Raw genomic sequence first — 26964 nt, 5'->3', positions numbered from 1 at the left:
TCTCCTCCCTAACTTGAGATTGATTTTCTCATAGTAGTTCTTCAATACCCATCTAACTCTGCAATGAAAGCTGACAATTCAAATTTAACATCGTTACCATTTGAAAGCAATGACACTACATTTTATAAAGCACCTCACTGTATAAAGCACCTCAGTTTAGAAAGTGCTCTCACAGCATTTTGTTTGCTCTACCTAATTCTGAAGAAGGATGGATAAGCTTTATGGTCCTCATTTTTATATGTGAAAAAACTAAGGCTCAGAAAAGTTAAGTGACTTGCCCAAGGACACGTGCTTTATTAAGCAGAAGAGATAGACATTCTGACTCCCCTTGCTGGTGGCTTTCAAGTACTACATCTCTCCATCCTCTCCTGTCAGTCCCCCCAGCATCCTCTTCTCTCAGCCAAAATTCCTTTTCAAATGGAAGATTGGGCAGAACTCCAGTGAATTTTCAGAGAGGCACAAAAAACCCAAAACTATAACCAAAACCAAAACCAAAAAAAAAACAACCACACAGGGGCAGCATTCCATCTGAGTATCCTTCCAACACAATTCACTCCCACTCTGTTCCATAAAAGTTTTTTTTAAAAAGACTACACTAAACCCAGCTGCTTCTCATTGTGCCAAGAGAAATAAAGTGAATGAGAAATAATTCCTAAGATAAAACAAATGATTTAAATTTGTTATAACACTTCTAGTATACACAGCAATTGATTTTAAAAATCCAAACAGTGCATTATTACTTACTATAGAAACATTTGAAAACTTTTAGAATTTCTGAAGTGGAAATAGTTGAGGAAAATACAGAAAGGCATTAATTTTTTTTTTCAAATGCATTAAACTTTTCTGACATAATTCTATAATTCAAATTTAAATTTGCAATAGAAATGCTCTTAAATTGGCCCTTGGAAAAAATTAATCATTTCTTAACACTTGAAAGATGCTTCCTATTCAAAAACTAAGCTAAAACGCATTAACTCTTTTCTTTCACCATTTTTTATATTGCTCAGGCATAATAAAACGGATTAACTTTTGAAATTAAAACGCTCAACAAGAATCTCCCTGTCCTAATCCCATGGTCATAATAACCTGTGAGGTGAGGAAGTCAACAGACCACATGAGCTGGTAAGGAAAGCAGGTGGTCAGCACAGCAGAAGTCAAACTGTCCAAGTTCAAATGCTGGCTTGCTAGGACCTGGGCCAAATTATTTACGTATCTGTGCCTTATTTATAACCTAACTCATAGGGTGCCAAGAGAAATGGTAATATGAACACAGTGACCATGCTCAATAAATATTATTGCTATTACAATAATAAATCTTGTACTTTCTCTAAAATGCTGCAGAAAATTAGAATTTTAGCAGAAGAACATTTACTTCATCTTTAAAGTTACTTTTAATTTACCCAGCTGATACTGAGAAGAAAATATTCTAGTTGTTATGTGCTAAGAATAATTTCAAAAGGCCATATGGAGCTTGGAAGAGTTGTGGACCAAGATGGAAATGAAGAGTACAACTTTTCTGAAGAGTTCCACTCCAGCCCTGTTCTTTCTCAGTCAAGGCAAATATTTATAGAATATCCTACATTGTTCTTACTACTTTATAATCGACCCATCTTCTCTCTTTAAAAATGTTCTCCTCCCTATGTTTGGAGGGTACTGGTGGAAAAGGATGGTCTCGGGTGGGAGAGCAAACAATTCCAACTCCATTTCCTTAAAGTAAACCAACCATTCCCTTCAATTCTCCTCCCAGACAAGGCTCATGAGCCATCCTACTGAACATTTTGTTTTTCCACTTAGCAAGCACACGTATATTATGTATAATATCCACTTCACAACCGGAAAAGAAATAGTTAAAAATGATACAATTTTAAAAATTATAAAGTTCACTTTTGAAAAGGAGAAAATGCGTTTAGAGGAGAAAATATAATACATTACAACTATTCAAATGAGAAATTTATAGGAAAATGAGTCACTCTTTAATGTCACATTTACTGAGGATGTTCAATTTATTAGATTCTTTACCTAATTAGTGTGGTAGCAAAATCCAAAGACAGCCATAAGATTACTCTAAAAATACAAAATGGAAATACTCTCTCATTTCCTTTTGTTGTTATAAAGTACTTAATAAGCCAATTTAAATTATATAATTGAATGTTTCTACGACAAACTCATTTTTTAAAAAAGCAATATAGGGACTTCCCTGGTGGCACAGTGGTTAAGAATCTGCCTGCCAGTGCAGGGACACGGGTTCGAGCCCTGGTCCGGGAAGATCCCACGTGCCGCAGAACAACTAAGCCCATGTGCCACAACTACTGAGCCCGTGTGCCACAACTACTGAAGCCCACGCGCCTACAGCCCATGCTCCGCAACAAGAGAAGCCACTGTAATGAGAAGCCCACACACCACAACAAAGAGTAGCCCCCGCTCACCACAACTAGAGAAAGGCCGCATGCAGCAACGAAGACACAACAAGGCCAAGAATTAATTAATTAATTAATTTTCTTTTTTTAAAAAAGCAATATAGCAATGTCCATCTCTTACACAGAAATCAATTATAGAAACATATTCCAGTTCTAAATTTTTATCAATTTATTTATATCTACTTCAGGGGAGTGGTCAGGTTGGAAAGAGAAAGTGCTGGCAATACTGTATTGTATATTTGAAATTTGCTAAGAGTAAATCTTAAAAGTTCTCATCACACACAAAAAAACACATTTATAACTATGTGAGGTGATGGATGTTAACTAAACTTATGGTAATCATTTCCCTCTCTCTCTCTCTCTTTTTATATATATGTGTATATATATATATCAAATCATTATATTATATGTACACCTTAAACTAATAAAATGTTATATCAATTATATCTCAGTAAAACTGGGGGAAAAAAGTGGTAGCAAAATAACAACACAAAGGTGCATTTCTACTGCCTATAAATGCTAACCAATTATAAAAACCATACATTATTATTTATGCTGCCCTTTTACACAATAATTCATTTTTAACTAACAGTAAAGCTATTTGCTATGTAGTCAAATCATACGAAATGTTCATTAATAGCTACAGACCTTCAGGGCTAAAAAAAAAAAAGACTTAGGGATTTCTACTTCTAACTGTAGAAAATCTTAATTACCTTAAATTACTGGTCATTTTTAAAAATTAATTAATTAATTAATATTTATTTTTGGCTGTGTTGGGTCTTCGTTGCTGTGCGTGGGCTTTCTCTAGTTGCAGTGAGCGTTGTGGTGCACAGGCTTCTCATTGCAGTGGCATCTCTTGTTGCAGAGCACGGGCTCTAGGCACATGGGCTTCCGTTGTTGTGGCACGCAGGCTCAGCAGTTCTGGCTCGTGGGCTCTAGAGCACAGGCTCAGTAGTTGTGGTGCATGGGCTTAGTTGTTCCTTGGCATGTGGGATCTTCCCGGACCAGGGCTCGAACCCGTGTCCCCTGCACTGGCAGGCGGATTCTTAACCACTGCGCCACTAGGGAAGTCCCTATGGGTCATTTTTCTTTCATGCTAAATGAAGCTTTTTAAAAATCCAGTTTATGAATCTCTCTTATGAATGCCTTAAATAATTTACATTCCTTTATACATTAAACAACCCATATCCTCTAAACATTTGTATTCTATTTACTCAAGTAAATCAAAACTTAAAAATTTAATAAATTCAATTTCCATAGAACACTTAAATATTGATTATAAATTTAAACTTTTTCAATATTTAATTAAAATCATACTTCTAAATTATCACACTCTCCTAAATGCTTTTAGCACCCAAGGGACACAAAGAAACCATACACATGATATAATTATAAGCTTACAAGGTGAAAAAGTGCTAATTCCATGGTTTAAATTTTATATTCATCAGTATTTTATTGTTATTCTTATTCATCCTGCTTTTTATTTTCTTAACTTTCTAATTTAAATATATATTAATGTAGACAGCATAGCATAAGGAACCCTTACCCATTACACAACAATTATTAGCTAATGGTCAGGTTATAGTTTCTTGTATATCCCTAACTCAATGCCCAGTCTACTTCCAGGTTATGAAGCAAACCCCAGATACTCTATTGTTTTAGGTGGAATTTTTAAAACTTAAGCAGCTTTAGAAGAAAAAAGGAACGAATTAAAACTATTAGGTTGAATCATATGTGAAAATGACATTTTGGTAGGTCCGAAATGGTAGAACAGTCATTTCATATGGTTTGGCCTAACAGAGTCGTAAAAACAAAAGGGCGCGCTGATGATTATGGTACATGATGATTTTCAGATTTCCTATACTATCAGATCTGGGAAAAAGCAAAGTTATTAACATCTAGTCCGCAATTTTTTCATAAAATCTACAGGTTAAAAAGTCCACACTCAAAAGTGAGATTAAGGGGACTTCCTGGTGACCCAGTGGTTAAGACTCTGTGCTCCCACCGCAGGGGGCACAGGTTCAATCCCTGGTTGGGGAACTTAGATCTCACATGCCACACGGTGTGGCCAAAAAAACAAAAGTGAGATTAAGAGGCATAGCAGATCGGGACTTTCCCAGTGGCGCAGTGGTTAAGAATCTGCCTGCCAATGCGGGGGACACGGGTTCGAGCCCTGGTCCAGGAAGATCCCACATGCCGTGGAGCAACTAAGCCCGTGCGCCACAACTACTGGGCCTGTGCCCTAGAGCCCGCAAGCCACAACTACTGAAGCCTGCGTGCCTAGAGCCCGTGCTCCACAACAAGAGAAGCCACTGCAATGAGAAGCCCGCGCACCACAACAAAGAGTAGCCCCCGCTCGCTGCAACTAGAGAAAGCCTGCGCACAGCAACGAAGACCCAACGCAGCCATAATTAAATAAATAAAATTAAAAAAAAAAGAAAAAAGATACATAGCAGATGAAACAATTTTTTGTCTTCAAATTGCTTATTAAATAAAAATCCTAACCATAATGATGGATACATGTCATTATACTTTTACCTAAACCCATACAAAGTACAACACCAAGAGTCAACTGTAATGTAAATGATGGACTTAGGGTGATTATGATGTGTTGCTATAGGTTCATCAGTTGTAACAAATGTCCCACTTTGGTGGGGGATGTTGATAATGGGGGGAGGTTGTGTGAGTAGGTACGAGCAGGTGACATATGGGAAATCTCTGTACCTTCCCCTTAATTTTGCTGTGAACCTAAAACTGCTCTAAAAAAATGGTCTTAATAACAGTAATTTTTAAAAATCCTATGATCAGTATTTTCTTACTTGTAAAAGAAAAAAAAACCTCTTAATTAATCCAGCAGTTTTATAATAGATATATACTACTAGTTACATGTACTCTAATAAAACTAAAGAGGAAATCTTATTTTATACATTAAAGAAAGTCTTGGCTCATGTAATCAAAATACTCTTTTACAAATGTACCTATTTTGCTATAAATAAAAGTCATCACCTCTTCCTCTGGCTCATTCACTTCACTTTCATTTCCAGATTGTTCCTCTGTTTCAGCTCCTCCTTCTTCTTCTTCTTCATCCTCTTCAAGATTCTCTCCTTCTGTCATAGACTCTTTTGAGTCTTTGTCATTTACTAGGCCTTGAAGTGAGGAGAAAGTAGAAAAAGACAAAAAAAAAAGATAAAGGCAAGTTTTCGACAGTGAGTATTACACCACTTAAAGTATGTATTAAGATAATTCAACAGCCATTTGCTCAGAATAAAATATGAACAGAATTTAAAGCTATTTTGAGAACCATTTAAAAAACTTAATTAGATCTTTATTTCAACAAAGGAGCACTGATACATTTCTTAACCACTAGCCAAAAAAAGAAAATTTTTCTTTCCCTTTCTCAGAGCTTCAAACTGTTCTCAGATGTCTCAGATGAACAAAGGCAAACAGTAGCAGCACATAAGGTGCAGCTTCAGCCACATACAATGCAACCTTGGTCACACTTTTTATCAAACGATATTTCAAGAATCTCTAAAAACTCAAGGATATAATAAAATTATATCGCTTTAATGGAGAAGTCACATTTGACTATCAATTTGAATGTCTGCAAATTAAGACTGAGGGAAGGAGGCAAAGCTATATGGTGACAGATCTAACAGCTGTGTCACCAAAGAGCTTGTTTTTTTCTTCAGTAACAGCGTGTTCCTCCAAAGGGAATTCCCTGGCTTGAATCTCTTTCCTCCTCCTCATGTTCATCCACATTTTGCTGCCTAGTCAACTCTTCTTTATTATCATTTGAGTTCCAAACTACTCTCTACTTTCAAGATGCACATACTATGGCCTCATCTGATCAGACTTTTCCCCACGCTCCCTAGTCTTAATCAAGCCTTTTCCTGTAGTTGGGGTAGACTCTTCTGTGTCACAAAGTACACTACCTTGCGTTCGTGATCATCAAATTGCTTCTCCATATAGAATATCGTTCAATATGCACTTTCAAATCCTATACATTCTTTAAATTCAGTCTAAGTTTCACTTCCTGCATAAACTCACTGAGTACTACTTTTCCTCCTACTTACTCTAAAGCACTTGGAGAATTGATCACAGCACTTTACATTTAAAGATACACCATGTAATGGTTTTTCTAATGATTTCAATACATGTTACATCAGATTATAAGATCCCTGAGAACAAAAAACTTTTTTTATATATTCAAAACTCATTAGAGGCCATATATTGATAAATACACAGTAGGTGTTTAGTAAATACTTGTTTATTCACAGAATCTTAGACAATTAGAGCAGACAGAAACTTTAGTGACAATGTGATTTAACCCTTTCATTTTATGAGGTATACTGAAGCCCAGAAAGTTTGAATAACTAACACAACCAACAAAAACAAAAAATTACTCCAGTGTCTGAAGTCTAACCAATTAAGAACTGACAAAAACACAGATGTATAGAGTGATGAAAGTAGGTATATTCAAGTTTGGAAATTAAAAAAAAAAAAAAAAATTGAGAGAAGATGGATAAAGCTCAGAGAGATCTGTTTTAAAAGAAAAATAATACTGAGGGAAAAAATTGCTATCTCAGATTGAGATACCATTAACTTACTATTTTATTTATTTACTTATTTGGAATTTCAGAAGCAATATATTGGGCTTTTATGTTATCAAAGGCAAAAAATTAAAAGTCAGGACTATATAAATCTAAGCACTCTCAATAAAAATATCACAGTGCTGATAAACTCACATGGCCTAATATACCATTATACCTTTTTTATAGCCACTTTAAAATACGTGTCATGGGAAGAACTCTAATGGATAAGTAGCTTTGTTTTGATAGCCGTACATCTAATTTGTAAGGAAAATACTACTATTTCTAACACATTTTCATTTGCATTGCAAGTTAGTTTCAAAAGCAGTTTATAAATATATTTTGCATTTGCTAAGCTGTAAAATAAACTGTTCAGTTGCTGACCTCTAGGACACTGTCAATCTAAAATAAACAATGCAGATAAAAATGTACAAAGGACATATGGTTAATAAAATGTAAAATCTAGACAGTAAAATATTTAAAATGTGGGTCAGAATTAAGTGTACTTGGGGACCAAAATCAAATACTGTTCTCTTGAATTTGAGCTGCTTGGTGCCTCAGTTTTCCTGCTCATAACAGACAGAGTAATAATTGTAATACTCCCTTTCAAATTATTTCTCTGTTCACTAGACATGCTGAGTATTTTCCCCACATACTTAATATGTCAGAAAGAGCACAGTCTTTGAATTCTGGCTCGATTGTTAACCTAGTATTTTGTTTTGGGCTTTACGTAACTCACTTGTCAAATATGAACAACATTACCTTCCACTTTAATTTTGGCAAACTGGAAGTACTCAATAAAAATACCAACTCTTCCCTGCCCTCCCTCATTTGATTATGTTACGTTCATCTAACTGTTGTGTGTCAATTTGCCTGTGCTCTTTATGTAAGTGATAATAACCTGGCACAGAAATTATTTTCACTTCAATCTTAGTTATTTCTTTCATCGTACTAAAGTTTTAAACACCCAAATCTGCCAACATATGTGTGCTTTCTTGCATCATTTTAAAATTTAGGAAAATTACCACCTCTCCGAATATCTGATGATCAGATCTATTTTTAACTTTTAAAAAATAAATATTTAACTCCTCAATCCATCTGGAGTTTGATGACATAAGATGTGGCTCTATATCAATTTTCCCCCCAAATGCTCACCTGTTGTTCTTATCCTATTTTTAAGATTCCTATTTCGTCATACACTAAATTGTTTTGTATTTAATTGGGGCAACTTCTGGGCTTTTATTTTATTCTACTGATTTTATTTTTAATTTATGAAATACACTCCTGTTTTATAAGTAATTTATTCATATGACTTTTCTTTTTTCACTTTTATTCTTCCCATTTCTGTTCCTTTTATAATATTTTAATATAATCTAGAACTTCCAAACCAGAATTAAATTACATTGCCTATTACCATTTTGGTTTTGTTCTTAAAGTGTGTCTTACTAGAGAATGGACTTGAGGACACGGGGAGAGGGAAGGGTAAGCGCTGACAAAGTGAGAGAGTGGCATGGACATATATACACTACCAAACGTAAAATAGCTAGTGGGAAGCAGTCGCATAGCACAGGGAGATCAGCTCAGTGCTTTGAGACCACCTAGAGGGGTGGGATAGGGAGGGTGGGAGGGAGGGAGAGGCAAGAGGGAAGAGATATGGGAACATATATATATGTATAACTGATTCACTTTGTTATAAAGCAGAAACTAACACACCATTGTAAAGCAATTATACTCCAATAAAGATGTTAAAAAAAAAAAAGTGTGTCTTAGAGCCAGTAATTCTCTCTATCCTGAGAAAACCAAGATACACACAAAAGTAACATAATAATGTTATTTATAGGGGTGCAAAATTAGAAATAACATGTCAAACAACAGAATTAACACATTCATACAAAGGAAAATAGCCAGTTTTGTAAAAAATTAAATATTTAGAAAAGTATTTCATGTCAGGAAGAAATTTCATAATATATTAGGTAGAAGAAAAAATCCAGTTATAAAACTGCAAACACGTGAAGAAATTTTTTTTAAATAGAAGAACATATATCAAAATGTTAACACATGACTCTCCGTGCATATGAAATATCAGTGATTTCTGTCTTCTTGGCATTTTTCAAAATTTCTGCCATGAACACTTCATTACTTTTAATAATAGTAAAATGGTTTTAAAAATATAAGAAAACGCTAACTATTAAGTTAGCATTGGGTAGCTATAAGATTGAAATGATAATGAATTTGCAAGTGCTTGAAAACAAAAAACTACCAAAAGCAAGATGCTATATTATCTTATGGTTTATCAACAGGAAACAGATTTAATATAGATTTATTCATGTATATCTTCTTTATGATATTTAGACTCTAAAACAGAAGGAAAATGGGACGACTTGGGAGCATATTGATTCTAGCTGCCACCATCCTTAGAGTGGCATTGGCAAATGGTGACCTATTTTTTTTCCTTTCCATATTCTAAACAAGGACAGACTCCTCAAAAGAAGCCCGAAGTCCTTTAATTTAACTCGTTGCTAGATAAAGGATAAAGCATACTGCTCTCTTTACTGCTACCAAACTGGGTATCCAACTAGTATTTCCTCATGCCCACTATACAGAGAGAGCCATTCATAAAAGTCTTTGGGAAACAAGGCTAACACTATTTCAAAGCATATAAAGTAAATGAAATAAGTACGTAGATAAATAAACACTCTACTTGAAACGATCATTTTATACAATTAGAAATCTGAAAAGGAAAAGAAAGTAGATAATTTGGGACAAAGTTCAAAGAACAAAAAGAATCACATATGCCTTTATGGGTTGAGAATTAGGAAAAGTGAATAGTTGCATAATCAGTAGCACCTTTCAAATAATGCTCAAATACATAACAGCAATCGAATTCTCCAAAAGAGGATTTACCTTGGAGAAAGAAACCCTATTAATATGCTGGATGTAATATGAAAAAATTGTTTTAGAGGAAAAGGATCACCAATGCCTTTGCCATGAAAAGTGGTTTTTCAGATATGCAACATAGTAAATTTATACAATCAGTATAACTGGTCACGGTAAGGGTCTCCTAATAAATAATCTCCTAATAAAATACCAGCTTCATAGGCTGAAACCATATGTCACTTTGAAATGACTACAATACAACATGCTAAGAACTATCAGCAAGCAAACCAGACTGGCAAGGCCCCACCCTGTTCCAGTTATTTCCACTGGCAAGGCTAGTCGGCTCCTACAGTCCTTTAGGGGAGCCATTCAAATGCTACCTCTTCTTCCAGAACAATCTCAGAAGGATACTGAGAAAGTAAAGTGACCAATCCTCCTGTAGCACGTTTCTCACATGTTCTCTAGTCTTTAGAAACAGAGACAACTCCCCCAGTGACTAGGATCTAAAATTTGGTGGGATACTTTCAAACTTCTAACTGGCACTCCCCTTATATAGTGTCAAGCCTGCACTGTCTTAGGAAATAGTGTTATTGAAAATATATACTGTATATGAGATGCTTTAATCAAAAGTAGGTTTTAAATTAGCAACCTAAAATTCTAAAATTAAGAGAGGCTGACAGGATTATATTTTTTCCATCATTATCATTTGCTTCAAGTTTTACATGACTGTTTTCCTCCAATTTGGGATTATTTAATGAAATCAAGAAGTAAGTCACCCAGGTCTTACCTAACACTATTATGTAACACTCAACATCGAAAAACAGAAAGTATACAAAAGTAAATGCTAACTGAAAACATTATAAAGCAAATTCTAGAAACGATCTGCCAAATACCATCTTTATTTTCTCTCTGTAATTAATTGCTTACCTAGTTTTATTAAGAATTCTCGTTCCAAGTCGTGTACCTGCCTGATGGATTCTTCCAGAGAATTACAGAGTTTGATCTTTGGTCTTAGCAGTTCTAGTGTGTCACTGATCATGTAATCTATGTCAATAGGAAATGGATGGTCTTTTGTCCAAACCTCCAAACTTTTCTTCCACCAAACATAACGCTGACAACAAATGAAAAATAAATTTAGCTATAAGAAATTAATAACAAAATATTTAAAATAATCTGTATCGTGACATCACCTAGTTATAACAACTAAGCTAAAGAGTTGTACAAGACACCTACCATTTTTATTAATGGTCAACAGCAATGATCCTAGCACATTTATTTCCCTCCATCTATATAGTTCCTAAGCCATCTGGTGACTTTAATTTAAATATATTTTTTATTGTTAACTGTCATAACCTTTTTTTAAAGGCAAGGAAAAATTATAAATAAATAAAACAGCAAATAAATTTTCAGGTACTGAAACCAGGCAGAAACTCCACTCCCAAATCCCAAATAGGGCTTAAATATTTAATTTTACAAAAACAACCAAATTCAAGGCAACGGTTTTGATAAATTATAATTATTTTCTCTATACTACCTGCTCTGATTTTTTTAAAGAGTCGAAAGTATCTGAAGATAGGGTTTTTGAATATATAAAAATCAGTAATCAACAAGCATTTATTGAACATCTACTGTGTATATGGCACCATTGAGATATTTTCCCTCGTCTCCTAGCTTGGCTCCTTCATTCTATTTTGTACTTGTAATTCTCAAGTTTAACTAAAAAGCACAACCCCTGAATTTACTTGTATATAAACAGGTGTTCCTCTGGGTGTTTAATCTTCCTGTCCAGTTTCTTCTAGGTCTTGGCTACTCAAAGTGTGGGAACTCAGAGCTTATTAGACATACAGAATCTGAGACGTCCCCTACCCTAGGCCAACTGAATCACAGTGTGCATCTTAACAATATAGCCAGGTGATGTGTGTACACACTGAAGTTTAGAAGCACTGCTGCAGGTGAGCCTTTCTATCTGCCTTCCAATATATAACTGGACACTGTGTTACAGGCAGCACACACTGACTGCATCACCCAGGCCTCACTCACTTCTTACTCCCGTGCCCTAAGTATATCCCTGCTACACATTCCTGCTATTAATCAATGTGGAAAATACTTTTGTCTCTTTCTACTCCTGAATATTTCTGAGTGGCTCTTTTCTCTCTGCCAGTGATGTCAGAGTGAGTGCAAATAAGAACACTCTTCTGAAAGGGATCCTGCTTTAGATGCTGATAGCGATAACTGATATTCTGCAGCAAAACTTTGGTTTTAAATACAGGCAGTCTCCAACTTAAGGCATTTCTTACATGCAACAGAGAATCTGAGTCTCAAATCTTCAACACCCCTTCCCCATTTTTGGCTCATCAATTCAGAAAACAGGAGAGTAACAAGTTACCCTCTAATGCAGAGATAAAGTAATAGGAGAAGGTTACAAACAGCTCTTCCCCAAGAGTAGTTACCCCCACTTAACACCAGCTACTATGTGGATGTATTTTTGACACCTCAAAGTTGTAGTTTTAAATTTATTTTCTTTGTCAATGGGTAAATGAAAACAACATAACAGACTAGCTAGAAAGGAATGATCAAATAGAACTGAATGGTACCATTGGTACTTTCAGTAACATCTGGAGAATTTGATAGTGAGCTATTCCCCCTAACCAGTACTTGTAACATTGTATTTGATGGGAAATAATGATTAGGTTCCAGACAACCAAGCTACAGCTAACTTTTGGAACATGAACTGCAGAGAAGTTGTAGAACTGTCTCTGTATTTGTATCTGAATTTAATTTATACTGTACTTGCTCTAAACCACCAGTTTACAAAAGGAACTTAAGATATGGAAAGCACAACCCAAGAGTTTAGCAATGAATGAACAAATATTTCTTTCAGTGTTAATGATGGGTTTTTTTTTTTAATTTAGAAACAAGAATTTTAGATATAAAACCACAACACAGATGAGTGAGAATATTATCAAATGTATAAATACTACAAGTAATTTGATTAATTACTGTACCAAATACAAAATAATCCATACTATACCAAATTTATAAACTGCACCAAAATAATTCCCAAAATTAATGATCATCAATTATAAAACTTAAAATGTAATCAGAATGTTTATGATAGAATTCATCATACATATATTTTTTAAATTTTTCTTTCTTTTTTTTGGCCATGCTGTGTGGCATGCAGGATCTTAGTTCCCTGTCCAGGGATCGAACCTGTGCCCCCTGCAGGAAGCACAGAGTCTTAACCACTGGACCGCCAGGGAAGTCCCCATATCATATATTTTAAAACCTCTAAAGCTAAGCATACTTGCAAGAAGAATAAATCTCACCTAACTATGAATATATCTTATACATAATATATGAATGCTACAGGGTTTCTTCTCTAATATTTTTGTAACACAAGCAATGCATTAAATGATGCCAACTGCTTATTTCAATTTATATACCTGAAAATACACAAGGAAGCAATCGAGTTTTCGTTTACTAGAACCTCTGTCAAAGTACTGGCCACAGGTATCCAAAATAGTGCACACTAGTCTAATCCTGAAAAGGTGCTCGGGAGGGTCCAGTGAACTTGGAGAGCCATCAGGGTTAACACCAAATGAAGTAAAAGAATAAAGAGTTCTAAAAATAACAGCCGATTCCACCATTCGGTAATTATAAAGTTCCCCTAAGAACTTGGCACTGCTGATACGTCTCTGATTAAATTTAGGTTGATTAACCTAAAGGGGGAAGAAAAAAAAAGCAGATTTCCATTAAAGAATAGCAATGTGTTTGAGAAGAGGTAAAATTTCCCTATGTCACTTGACAACATCACTCACTGAACAGAGAAAAAATAATGGGTTTTCTTCTTCCTTTCTAATAGGTAGTCACTTCTGGGTGTCCTTTTTCTCTCTCTAAGAAATGTCTACCATTAAAATGTTTTAATAAAAAGAACATGTTAAGTATTAAATTTAATATTAAGCTATTGTTAAATGAATTAATAGTTTATGAAACAGTTAAAATGTAATTCTCCCTATCAGCCCTCTATAACTTATTTTCTCTGAAATCCATGAATTAAGGAAACAACAAGCATATAGAAAGAGGGAAATTCTTACAGAAATTCTTATCAAATGATTACCAATTCTCCTAATTAATAAATTTATGAATTCCTGTAACACGAATGACAATAGTAACCAGGAAATAATAAAAATTTACTATACTCTTCTAAAATAAGCTTAACTGGACTTGAAGAAAAGGCAAAAAATACTTCAGCATTAGCCTGAGAGAAGACTAGGAAATCTGACACAACAGGGTTTATTAAGAAATCACTATCTTCAAAAAAGTAATAGTAAATGACACCATATGGGGAAAAGAGGGTTTTCAAATCCTTATTTTTCAGTAATAGGACTTTAAGGCTGTCTAAATTGTCCACAGATTCCAATTTGCTGCAGGTCTTTGTTACCTCCATTCCTAATCGAATATCTTCTAAAACTCCATCCACAACATGGATTCCAACATCCTCCTGGTAGAGCACTAGTCCTGCTAAGAGGTTGGCTACACAATGAATGCTGTTATATTTCACATTCCAGATGTTTATCATACAACAAATCACATAGTCTTTCACTTCTTGGTCCTGCCAAGGCAACTTTCGCATCTGTCTCAAAACCTAAATGAAGAGAATTTTGTTTAAATTACTAAGATAAGCACTAAGTAGTCCAAAATACCCTATAATACAAATATTTTATTATGATTGTACAGTCACAGAACTTTTGAAATGGAAAATACTTTAGAGATTCTCTACCAGCCTTTTCACTTTAGAGATAGGAAAAATAAGATTTTTCTAATTATTGGTAAAATTTATTCACATTTTCCCTTTATCTTTCCATAACGCCCTTAAATTTCCTAGAGTTTCCAGGACTTCAATCAAGCTAACAGTATACACTCATACTCAGGTCACTGAAAGAAATACCCAAGATTTAACAAAAATAATGTTTTCTTTTGTGCATGATTTGATGTAAATAACCTCAGACACTTCTTTTTATAAATGAAAAATTTCCAATAAGGAAATAAACCCAAGGTCAACTGGTTAAAAGATCCCTTAAGATGGAGGACACAGGACTTCCCTGGTGGTCCAGTGGTTAAGACTTTGCCTTCCAGTGCATGGGGTACAGGTTCGATCGCTGGACGGGGAGCTAAGATCCCACATGCCTCGAGGCCAAAAAACCAAAACATAAAACAGAAGCAATATTGTAACAAATTCAATAAAGACTTAAAAAAAAAAAAAGGTCCACATCAAAAAAAATCTTAAAAAAAAAAAGATGGAGGACACAACATCAAGACTGACATCACACAGTTTCCTTGGATGTAAAGGGGGGATGATAGGCACTTACTCCATAAGTCTGGTCTAAGGGTTAGACAAGTTAAAGTGCGTGAAGTACGTAGGAATGTGTCTGGCGCATTACAAGCACCCCATAAAAGTTAGCTATTACTTTCAAAATCTCTACTGGTAATGAGATAATCAGCAGAGATCTAGTCATCATCAAGTTCTTTCCATTTTTATTCTGAAAGAAAATGGATACTGCTGGCAGAATGTAAAGTAGTCCTTTCATCTCTACTCTATACCCACAATCCACCTTTCAAGCACTAAATATGTTCTCATATCAGCTTCAATGGAAATGTCAATGTCATCTCAAATGCATAAGCATTCCATACTTTTCAAACTTTTAGCCAATTCTAAAACAGCTTTCAAATCCTGTTGTTTTAAACAACTACTGTCTCTGGATCCCTGAAGGTGGCTTCAATTTTCAAAGTTGCACTCATTCGTCATCACCTTCTACCCCGCCCACCCATGACACATGTATTATTCCATGCCTCTTATCCTCCCCATAGGTTTCCTCTGTCCAGAAGTTAATTTGCTTCAATTTTTTTCCTGAAAAGAAAAAAGTTCCATACCATGTTGTTTCAACTTGTAGAGTTGACCAAGAAATGTTTACTCAACATGTCTTACTTAAAAGTGAAAATTCTAACAAGGTAACTACAATAATTAAGGTAACAGGTCGGTGGTTCTTAACCTTTTCTGGAAATTGACCCCTGCTGAGAATCTAAAGAAAGCTACAGACCCTCTTCCGGAAAAATACAGACAGGCCCAGAGATTCAAAATCATTAAGTTCCAGAGAATCACGGGCCTCTTAAAGCCTACTTAAGGTTAAGAACCCCTGTACTGAAAGCAAAATATTTAAAGGCAAATTCATTACAGAACATCAGAGACAAAGTAATAGTTTCAAATATACACACAGCATCAACATCAAATTCAGAAGAATTACCATTTTAATTAGAATAAGAAGTTACTATCATAAAAGGAAAATAAAACATATGTCCCATACATTATGTATCATCGTATGAATTCCTTCTTGGGATGACTTGTATGGAATCAATCATAATGGAACTTGGGATCTAATCCTACCTCTCCTAAACTCCACTGCTGGGACTTTAACAACTCTGCTTCAATTTCTCCATTTACAAAATGTGAATAATGCAAACTACTTACATTTCCTAACTATACTTTGTGGGGCACTGAAGCAACTGATAAACAAGCTGATCTAGGAAAACTGAAATATATGTCCCTGACCTAAAACAATTTGGTGCAGGGCTAGAAGGAAAGTGCACTGCAATCAGTACTATTATCATTAGGACGAAAAAGAATTAATTTGGTTGAATGTTATATAAGCTTAGCACTACCACAAATCTCAAGTTGACTGCTGTTCTATGATTTCATTAAGATTTACCTTCTCAGTGGTAACCTTGGAGAGATCCTTGTACAAAAGTTTCCGGACATATTCCTGGAGAGGAGGACGTTTCTTTTTCACTGTTTTTTCAGCTGGAGGTGGGTTGCAGTAGTAATATGCATTCTCCACCATTGTGACATATCTTGCATCGAGATGCATGGCTTGTTTCTTTCTCATCATTTGTTCCTAAAATAAAAAGTCTAGTCAAAATACTTTCATTCTAAGGTTTCTTTCTTCCTAACTAAAGTTCTACTCTCAGTGATAAGATTTCAAGATAAAGGGCTAGAAAAGGGAAAAAACAATTACTAGGTATCTCTAAGAGTATGCAAGCATACTAATTGTTATATCACTAATCATGTTTTTAGAACAAATTAGTCCATAACTGCTTGGTCTTAGGCCTTGTCCAATAAAATACTCAGAGAACTCTGTTACAAATATAACTTGACTTATAACTCTGCCAAACTATATGAATTCTACGTAAAACAAGGCTTATATACGAGTGACTGAAATTAAGGACCAACAATATAAATAAAGGGGTGAATGCCTCTGGCTGTTCCACACACAACAGCTGAGAATAACTCTACTCTGAGAGCCTGCGCCATCCAATGTTGTACCCGGTAAATCTGACATATCTCTACAGACAAGAAAACTAAAAGCCCCCAGTGTCACAACTTGTCCACAGCCCTCAGCATCAGCTCCAGGAGGTGATTAAAAACAGTCAATCATCATCTACTTCAGGATCCTCAACCTCAGCACTACTGCTGTTTTGGACGGGATAGTTCTTTGTCGGGGTGTGTGGGGGGAGGGTGCTCTGTGCACTGCAGGATGTTTTGCAGCAACGTTCACCTCTACCCACTAGACACCAGTTGAGAACCACGGACTGACCAGTTGAAGATCTTCAAACAGTACTCCTAGTTCTTAAAACAGCACCACACTAAGTATTAAGATTACTGAATTTATTCAGCCATTCAACATTTTACTTGGCACTTACTATGTGCCAGGCACTACGCTAGGTGCTGGAAGTCACCAGTGAACAAGACGGACATGGCTCCTAGCCTAAGAGTCTGGCGTAGGAAGACAGAATAAACAAGCCAACAAATAAACTAACAACCTTTTAAATACTAATTGTGAATAGTGTTATGAAGGAAAATAACAAGGCCCTAAGATGGAGAGTAATGAGAGCCCACTTTAGTCAGGGTGGCCTAGGGACAGCCTCTCTGCAAAAGTGACATTTGAGTTGTGCTCTGAAGGATGACAAAAGGTTGAGAAGAGACACAGAGAGAGCACCTGAGGCAGAAGCAACAGCAAGACGAGAGGCAATGAGGAGAGAAGGCTCTGTTACAGGAACTACATGAAGGCCAGTGTGGCGCCAGCATGGAATGGCGTGAGATCAGCTCTAAGGAGTGAGGAGAGGCTCGGTGAGACCAGATTCTGCAGACCGTGGTTAACAATGCTGGATTTGAAGCCTGTAGAAAAGCACTGAAGAGCTTCAAGCAGGTGTCTGGACTGGGGTGGCAGGTGGTGGCGGGTGGAGGCAAGACTTCAAGCTTTGGAAAGAAGGCTGTGTCTGCAAGCTCAGGGAGGGCAGGGGCTGCAGCATGTTCACTGCTGTAAACCCAGCACGTAAAACAGTGCCTGGCCTAGCACATGGGAGGCTTGCAATTAATGTTTATTAATATACAAAGTAATGAATGAATTTTTTAAAACACATTCAAATCTTTCCCATGGTCTGCCTTTCCATACACGTAAAACCATCGTATACTGGGGGGAAATTCTGCTCTTTCATAAGTTCAATTATGGGTATACCAAGTTTCACAATTGTTTCTCTTGTCTATGAATCTGCTAAAGTATACAGGTTGTAGTCTAGCTCCTCTCCTGACATCTACTTTATAATTTGTGAATGCTTATTAAATGTTGACTCTTCCAGACAGAGAGAACAGTTCCATGTTTAACAGGGCTAGAGATAATGACCTCACCCTGTAAGTTCTTTGGACAAAACATAATGCAACACTTAACTTTTCATTTGTACATATATAACAGTTTTAAACCAAGACTAGTTTCAACCTGTTATGTAGACCACTTTAGAACCTTTTCCCCCAACACACACACCAAACAACTTTCTTTTTTCTTTTTTGATGTAGACCAATTTTAAAGTCTTTATTGAATTTGTTACAATATTGCTTCTGTTTTATATTTTGGTTGTTTTTGGTCTGGAGGCATGTGGGATCTTAGCTCCCACACCAGGGATGGAACCCACACCCCCTGCATTGGAAGGCGAAGTCTTAACCACTGGACCGCCCGGGAAGTCCCCACACCAAACTACTTTTAACATCAGCCAAGAATAATTTTAAATGCAAACCAGTTAAAAGGTTATATGTGTTCCCAAACAAATATGGATATATTTTAGATCATCCCATAAGTGTTCGTGTGCTTCAAACCAAACTCTCCATTTCTTCCCTCCTCCTACTCCCTCATCTCTGTGACTGGCACCATCATTCTCTCAGATGCTCCTGCTGGAATCCGGGGTCTTATCTTAGGGCCCTTTCTCTTCCTCGTCCCTAGTATCTCACCATCACATCTCATCAGTTCTGCTTCCTAAAATTCTTCATACAGCCAGTTATTATTCCCCATCCCCCCATCCTTACCATTTCTTCATTGTTTTCCCCATAGGTTTTGAAAACAGCTGTTTCACTGTTCTGTCTACCTCTGGCCTCAGCCACCTCAGTTATCTCCTCCACACCGATCTTTCTAAAACCATAAATCTGATCATACCTATCCTACCTGCTTAACATCCTTCAATAGCTACTCTCTACCACTGCGGGAAAACCCTCGTTCCTTAGCACAGTGATCACACTCGGGGCTGTGCCTACGTCTCCAGTCTTACCTGCAGCCTCTTGACTCAGTGTATCTCTCTTCTCTGCCTTTGAGACTCAGGTTAGTCTCTAAAATAAACACCATTTTTTCCAGGAAACCTTTCCTGACATACCAAGACTAGATTAAGCGCCTCTTCTATCTATACACATAATACCCTATGCTGACCCACAGTATTATATTGCATCCCCCTCCCTGTGTTCCAATTGTCCATCTGTCTGAGTTATTAGACTGCAAATTCCATGAGGGCAGGAACTATCTTTCTCACTTTTACATCCCAAGGGTCTGACAGAAGAGTCAGACTCAATAAACACTCAATAAACACTGGGAAGCTGTTAGGGAAGATCTCTCCTGACTCATTCAGTCTGGCTTAAGTACTCCCTCCACGAGCCCATAAAATCCTCCGCACACCTCTCTCTGTTAAAGCACTTAAACGCTACACTGGAATTAGCACTAGATATGGACCACTTTGAGGATGGCAACTATGTTTTGTTTCTTTGTACTAACCACCCCCAACCAGCCATAACATCCCTGCAGAACTGAGTTCAGTGCCTAACACATAGGAGGAGCCCCAAAAGCGTTATATGATAAACAAGGCTCCTATCCAGAAAGCAAGACAATCAATGATAAAGACTAGCTGCTTTCGCTACAAGAGGGGGAAAGATCCGCTGAGCGAAGAAAACCAGACGGGCAGGAAGAACTTTGGTTTCCAGCAATGGGATAAGCATCCACACCACCACAACTAGTAAACTTTCCCTAGCAAAAAGTAAACATAGAGGGTTCAATATTACAAATAAAATATAGACATTTTTAAAACCTAAGCTTTCTTGGCATCTCTATTACATTTTCATATGCAGTGTCTCATTTAACCTTACCAGCTTGAGCCAAAGAGGAGGAAGAATTTTTTCTGTGTTACAATAAAAATTTGAACTTGGAATGACTATTATATGAATAAGCCTAGAGAGAATGTGGATATAAAGTCCATGTGATGGCCTTCACATTAATATTTTTGTTAACTAGAAATAAATTCCCATGTTTTTTTCATTTTAAATATTGCCAGAGAAGTATTCAAGCTTACAACTAGATTCTAAAAAATAACACACCTAGAGAAAACGACACAATCAACACGTCCGTAAAAGCAACACTGATGTAATGACAGTCTCTTCCCAGGGAGTCCTAAACCAGGGCTAACACTGACACCCTCCCCCACCACACTCTCTCCCCTGCAAAGGCTGCAGTCGAATGCATGGGTATTACCAATAAGCGTATTAACTTAATTGCTTAATAAACTTGATGGCCATGCTGGCATCCTAATTAGCTTAAGAAATATCTTCTCCCCCCAAGTTAATTTTTCAAGCTTATGTTTTATGTTTTCCAATTTAAAAAATTTAAGCTTTATAATTTATGTGCTTATGGCACAGTAACGATGTACCAAGAACACCCACAAAGAGGGCTCTAACACAATAGTATTTAGAGTACCTGCTCCTCTGCATCATTTGTAAAAAGTTATCTGGAGCTGAATTTAATCCCCCTTTACAATAGTGTGAACTCACTGGCAGTCAAATGAGAAAAATTCCTACAGCTCTCCAGGAACGGCTGGAGTTCTAGTTTAGGTAGAAGAGTTTAAATGGCAGAGCAAGATAAAAGGCACTCGTCAAAATTTTTAACCCCTGGAGTAAATCAAGAACCTCAACCTCTTGCTAGGATCCTCAAGCCCTTACCAAAAGTACACTGGTCCTCAGGTGAGATTCTGGAGATCTGAAAAGAAATCTTCCACATGTTTCTAGTAGGGTACATGCCATTTCAATATGGTGATGGGAAAAGTCTGATAGAAGCATCTGTAAAAATAATAATGATGAAAAACCACAAATACAACATTTCAATCCTATTAGAGAAAGAGAACATTATGCACCTAATGTGTGCAACAGTTTTAAAATGTCACTGTAAAAAGAAGAAAAGCTAAACACAACATTGTAAATCAACTATAATTCAATTAAAAAAAAAAACCCAGTCTACTTTAGATGCCAAGCTTCATCACTGGGTATCTTTGTGTTAGGCCATAGAATTTTTTTTTTTTTTTTTTTTTTATTTATCTATGGCTGTGTTGGGTCTTCGTTTCCGCGCGAGGGCTTTCTCCAGTTGCAGCAAGTGGGGGCCACTCTTCATCGCAGTGCGCGGGCCTCTCACTATCGCGGCCTCTCTTGTTGCGGAGCACAGGCTCCAGACGCGCAGGCTCAGTAGCTGTGGCTCACGGGCCCAGTCGCTCCGCGGCATGCGGGATCCTCCCAGACCAGGGCTCGAACCCGTGTCCCCTGCATTGGCAGGCAGATTCTCAACCACTGCGCCACCAGGGAAGCCCTAGGCCATAGAATTTTATCTAAAAACTTCAGGATATTTAATGTCGTTCCTTTTAGATAGATATATGAAAACTAATTTATCAAAGCCCGTTTTATATTTATCAGGAGATGCTATGTATTTAAGCAAATGCCACAGACATAGCTAACATTTTCTAAATAGCTTTTTGGTTTTGGTTTATATGACATTTACCTTTAAACTTCTGACAACAAAAGCCTTACTGTATGAAATTTACAAACACATTACCACATTTTACTATTTATCCCCCCAATATTTTTCTGTGCACATTTTCTAAGCCAAAAAAGATTTACACATATCATTTAATAATTTGGTTTTCTTGGGCTAACATGAGTATTTTTCCACGTCCTTATTATCCTTCTATGGCATGATTTAAAGGGTGCATAGTACTTATAATATGAACTATACTAAAACTTAACTGATTCTTATTTATGGGACATCCAAATTGTTTACAATTTTTTGCTACTATAAACAATGGTGTGCCATTCTTGCAGATAAATTTGTGCACGTTTATGATTATTTCCTTAAAACAAATGTACAGAAATGAACCTGTGTCAAATAAATGTATATTTTTCCTATATATATCAGTAATTAATATAAAGAAATATACTAATATGTCTAAGTTGTTCATGGCATGACTCCTTTCAATGACAGCATTGAAAAAACTTTCACAACCTCTCTTAAAGTGCTGTCCAAAGTTCCCCTAACGTACTTTGTAGTCTCCTGAGATGCTCCAAGTAGGTTTAGGAGACTTAACCCCTTGAATATTTACGACGATTATTAATATTTTAAATACTCTTAAGAAATCATGCAGTAAAGAAAGTTGTTTAACTCAGGGTTTTCCAAATGTATTTGAACCTATGAGAACCATTTTGTGTGACATACCTAGTGATATCTTAAAGAAATCAACTTGATAAAAAATTTGTTATTGTTAGTAATGACCAATTCCAAATGTAGAAGAATTATTTCATCTATGCTGCATCAGTTTTACCACACGAAACTAGTTACTAATGAATTTCTACCTTAATTCTATTGTGGACAAAAAAAAATAATCTGAATAATTTCAATTTTTTTGAACTTGCTGAGACTTTCTTTTTGGTTGATTTTGGTAAATCATCCATGTGCATTTGAAGAGGTTATAAATTCTGATCCAGTTGGGTATAGTGTCAATTAGATTAAGGTTGTTAACTGTGTTGTTCAATCCTGAATACACTTACTAATGTTGTCTGCCTATGCTTTCAGCTACTAAAAGGTGTTTTCAAGTCTCTCACTGTAATTGTGGATTTACTTCTCTTTCCTTGTCAATTTTTTGCTTTATGTATTCTAAAAATACAGTACTGGATGCATACTGATTCAGGAAGGTAACACACTTTCCTATTCAAAGGACCTCATCATCATTATGAACTATGTTTCTTTATTTCTAATAATGCTTTGTGCCTTAAAGCCTACTTTGTCTGATAATAATAAAACCAGGTGCTTTTATTTATTTATTTATTTTTAGTGCTTCCATGGTCTATTTCCCCCATCTTTTTATTTTAGGCTTCCTGGTGTTAATATTTAAGGGCATCTTCCTTGTAGTCAGCATATAATGTTGTTGTTTTAATCAAGTCTTACATTTCTAAGGCTTTTACTTAATGTATTTTGTCCTTCTACATTTCATGCAATTACTGTTATACTTGTATTTGTATCTACCATCTTATTATTTGTTCTCTATTTTGTTCGTCTGTTTATTGTTCCTTTTTACTCCTTGTCTTCCTGTAGATTAATCAAATATTTCTTAATTACATCATTTCCCAGCATTTATAAACTGAAGCATTAAAACTTTAGATGTGTCTATTAAAAAATATTTCAAATGATTCACCACTAACCTTCAAACAATGCAGTGTATCATTTTTTGTGAACATCTTAAACTTAGTGAGTTCTCCAATAAAACGAACAGTTTTGTTCTTTGTTTCAATATTGATCTGGTCCTTTTTTCGTACCTACAAATTAAGAGAAGAGACATTGCTTAAATAATTAACACTTTGAAATCTGTGATAAGAATTGTTATTTTAATAAGACTGAATTCACTCTAGATATTTTAAATAAATTTGGGCATAATTTCTTGCCATATTCAAATTATCTTAAGTTAAAGCAAAATAAGCTCTGTGGAACACCAGTACCAGGACATGCTTTGCAAAACTGTTTCATGGTCAAATAATTTGGGGAAACAATGCATTTCATCAGCCTTAAGAGGCTCTCAAATAAAGAAACCTGTTTAACTTAATTTAATTCAATGTTTCTCAAATTTATTTGGCAATATAACCCCTCTTTTGAAATGGTAACAACGACTAGTTTGTTAAATTAATATTATAAGGAATACACTTTAGGAAATGCTGCTTTAAAAATAATAAACACCAAGAGCTCACTTAAGCAAAAATATTAAGGCTCAGTTAGTATATTATAATTATGAACTATATACATTTTTTATTGTAAATTCATTAGTACAATGAAATTTCCAATACAATCACTATTTTTTATCAACAGTCACAGTCGTATATCAAAGTTCAAATCCTTTGCAAATATAAGCCCTCTACTTAGGCACACATTTCAAGCAATATTGAACATAACAAAATCCTATTACAACAGTACCATGTGAACAGACACGTCACGATAAATGTAATTGGATTTAACCTCAGAATTACATTTTCACCAGAAAACCAAACCTGTAGTCTAGAAGCCTTTTCTGTGAAAAACAATAACAATAATACGGTAGTGCTTTGAACTAGTTTAGTGTTCCTTATTTTTTCAGAGTACTATCCTATCTTATTTGTTCCACATAACAACACCCTGAGAAAGGAGCAAAAGCTGTATAATTCTGATTTAATAGTTAAAACAACAACAGTAGAAGAACACAAAGCTGTCAAATGACCTGACCAAGGATCAGTACCAAAACCAGACTCCAAACTTGTACTTGAGAATTCCACTGCTCCATCATGTACTGGGATTCAAAATAAGTCCAAACCTCACCCGCACCTGGACAATTAGTAACAATCTTTTACGTAAGTATTAAACTTCTACATAGACAGCTTACAATTAATGGAATTTATCATCTTCCTTTTTAAGGACCTACTTTCTATAGCAAACAGAGGTAGGTGTTTAGACTTTTTAGATCTTCAGTGATAATTTTTGAACAAAACCATGCTTACTCACTTAAATCAGAGGAAATTAGAAACTCACTATAACTATATTTAATCTAAAGCATCAATAAAACTGCAACTAAAAATAAAATCACAAAAACTCAACTTACAGAACTTTAATCACGTCATTCAAGCATACAAAATAGCTTTGAGATTAGAGACAAATAGAAAAAACTAGAACTAGACTCTACTTTAATTAGTCTATTAAACAAAGTAATATTGAATAAATTTGACTATTTATTCTAGCCTTGCAATTTAGCCTTCATAAAGGTGTTTTCACAAATAGGTGTTTGATAAGTACTGCATACAAAAAGCTCCTCTTGGGACTTCCCTGGTGGCACAGTGGTTAAGAATCTGCCTGTCAATGCAGGGGACACGGGTTCGAGCCCTGGTCCGGGAAGATCCCACATGCCGAGGAGCAACTAAGACCGTGCGCCACAACTACTGAGCCTGCAATCTAGAGCCCACGAGCCACAACTACTGAAGCCCGCACGCCTAGAGCCCATGCTCCACAACAAGAGAAGCCACCGCAATGAGAAGCCCACGCACCACAACGAAGAGTAGACCCCGCTCGCCACAACTAGAGAAAGCCCGCGTGCAGCAACGAAGATCCAAGGCACCCAAAAATAAATAAATAAATTTATATATTAAAAAAAAGCTCCTCTTTTAATTTATCTTATTTTGTGAACTCCGACGCAAGTTTCACCTACACTCCAGATTAAGAGGGTAGACTCTGGACCAGATCTGCTAGGTTTAATTCCCAGCTTTATCACTTACTGTTACTTAAACTCTGTGCCTCAATTTCCTCATCTGTAAAATGGAACTAATGAAAGTAACCTATATCATACAGTTATGAGTCTTAATTAAGTGAACTAATACATACAAAGCACAATCAATAGTGACTTAGACCACGAAGAGTTCACTAAGTATTAGCCATTATTAATATTATCCACATTTGTACATTGTATCACTAATACATTGACACAAAATCAATGTTCACTGAGTGAACAAATTAATGAAAATGCTTAATGTTTATATACATATTGCAGTGACGTGAAAGACTAAAAGATCTACAGTCACAACACCTGAGGTCCTGTGGTCATTTCATGCAATTTGGGGTGGGGGTAGGGGTATACAATCTTGAACAATTCATATAAAACTCCCTGAACCTACTGGCTCACTTGGTAAAATAAGGATAAAAACAAGGATGATGATGATAGGGCAGTAATGATGATAACTATACTTCACTTGATACTAAGCAATTAACATCTAGGACAAAAGAGTATACAAACTTTAAAATGATGCTTGAGAAGTGTTTTAAATGATGCTGTAAAATACTTCTGAGTGAGAAATAAAAGTGGGAAATTGTACATAAAATACAAAAGCATCCATCAAAAACTACAGAAGAAAAAAAGTAAGGAAAACATACTAAAATATTAACAAGGTTTGCTTTAAGTGATGATATTATGAGGTTCCCCCTCCTTTCTTTCTTCTTTATATATTTTCTAAATCACCCACACTGAGCATGTATTTCTTTTACAGTTAAAGAAATGTAGAAATAGAAAAAGTATAAAGAAACATTTGAAAAATGATATACTGAAGGCTGAATCTTTAGAGGGAGTAGGGCTGGGAAATACATATACATGTTTTTAAAAATCTCCCTGGGTGAGTCTGGATGCACAAGCTCTTAACAACTGTGCTGTGGAGATCATACAATTTAAGTATTACTGAGCATCACAGTTTACAAAACACATAACATAGTGTATCATTCACAATTATTCCTAAATATTATTGAGGTTAAGGAGGTACAATCTAACTAACATGACAAGATTGTAGAATTTTTAAATGAAGTATTAGAAATCAATTATCTCACTCCCTCATCTTCAGATGA

General features: G+C 35.7%; 1 protein-coding gene across 1 annotated transcript in view; it reads right to left on the bottom strand.

Annotated features, from left to right (window-relative positions):
• UPF2 (UPF2 regulator of nonsense mediated mRNA decay) overlaps positions 1-26964 on the bottom strand; it is a 97834-nt gene that overhangs the window by 18824 nt on the left and 52046 nt on the right. The window contains exons 10-16 of the mRNA XM_059912088.1: positions 23763-23876; positions 21243-21359; positions 16651-16836; positions 14328-14531; positions 13330-13605; positions 10811-10994; positions 5424-5563 (exon numbers count right to left, since the gene is read on the bottom strand). Coding sequence (XP_059768071.1) covers positions 5424-5563; positions 10811-10994; positions 13330-13605; positions 14328-14531; positions 16651-16836; positions 21243-21359; positions 23763-23876 — 1221 coding nt within the window. The remainder of the gene's footprint in view (positions 1-5423; positions 5564-10810; positions 10995-13329; positions 13606-14327; positions 14532-16650; positions 16837-21242; positions 21360-23762; positions 23877-26964) is intronic.

This window comes from Balaenoptera ricei, chromosome 2, assembly GCF_028023285.1.
Source record: "Balaenoptera ricei isolate mBalRic1 chromosome 2, mBalRic1.hap2, whole genome shotgun sequence".
Classification (NCBI taxonomy): domain Eukaryota; kingdom Metazoa; phylum Chordata; class Mammalia; order Artiodactyla; family Balaenopteridae; genus Balaenoptera; species Balaenoptera ricei.
This window is presented reverse-complemented; position numbering and strand designations above follow the sequence as displayed.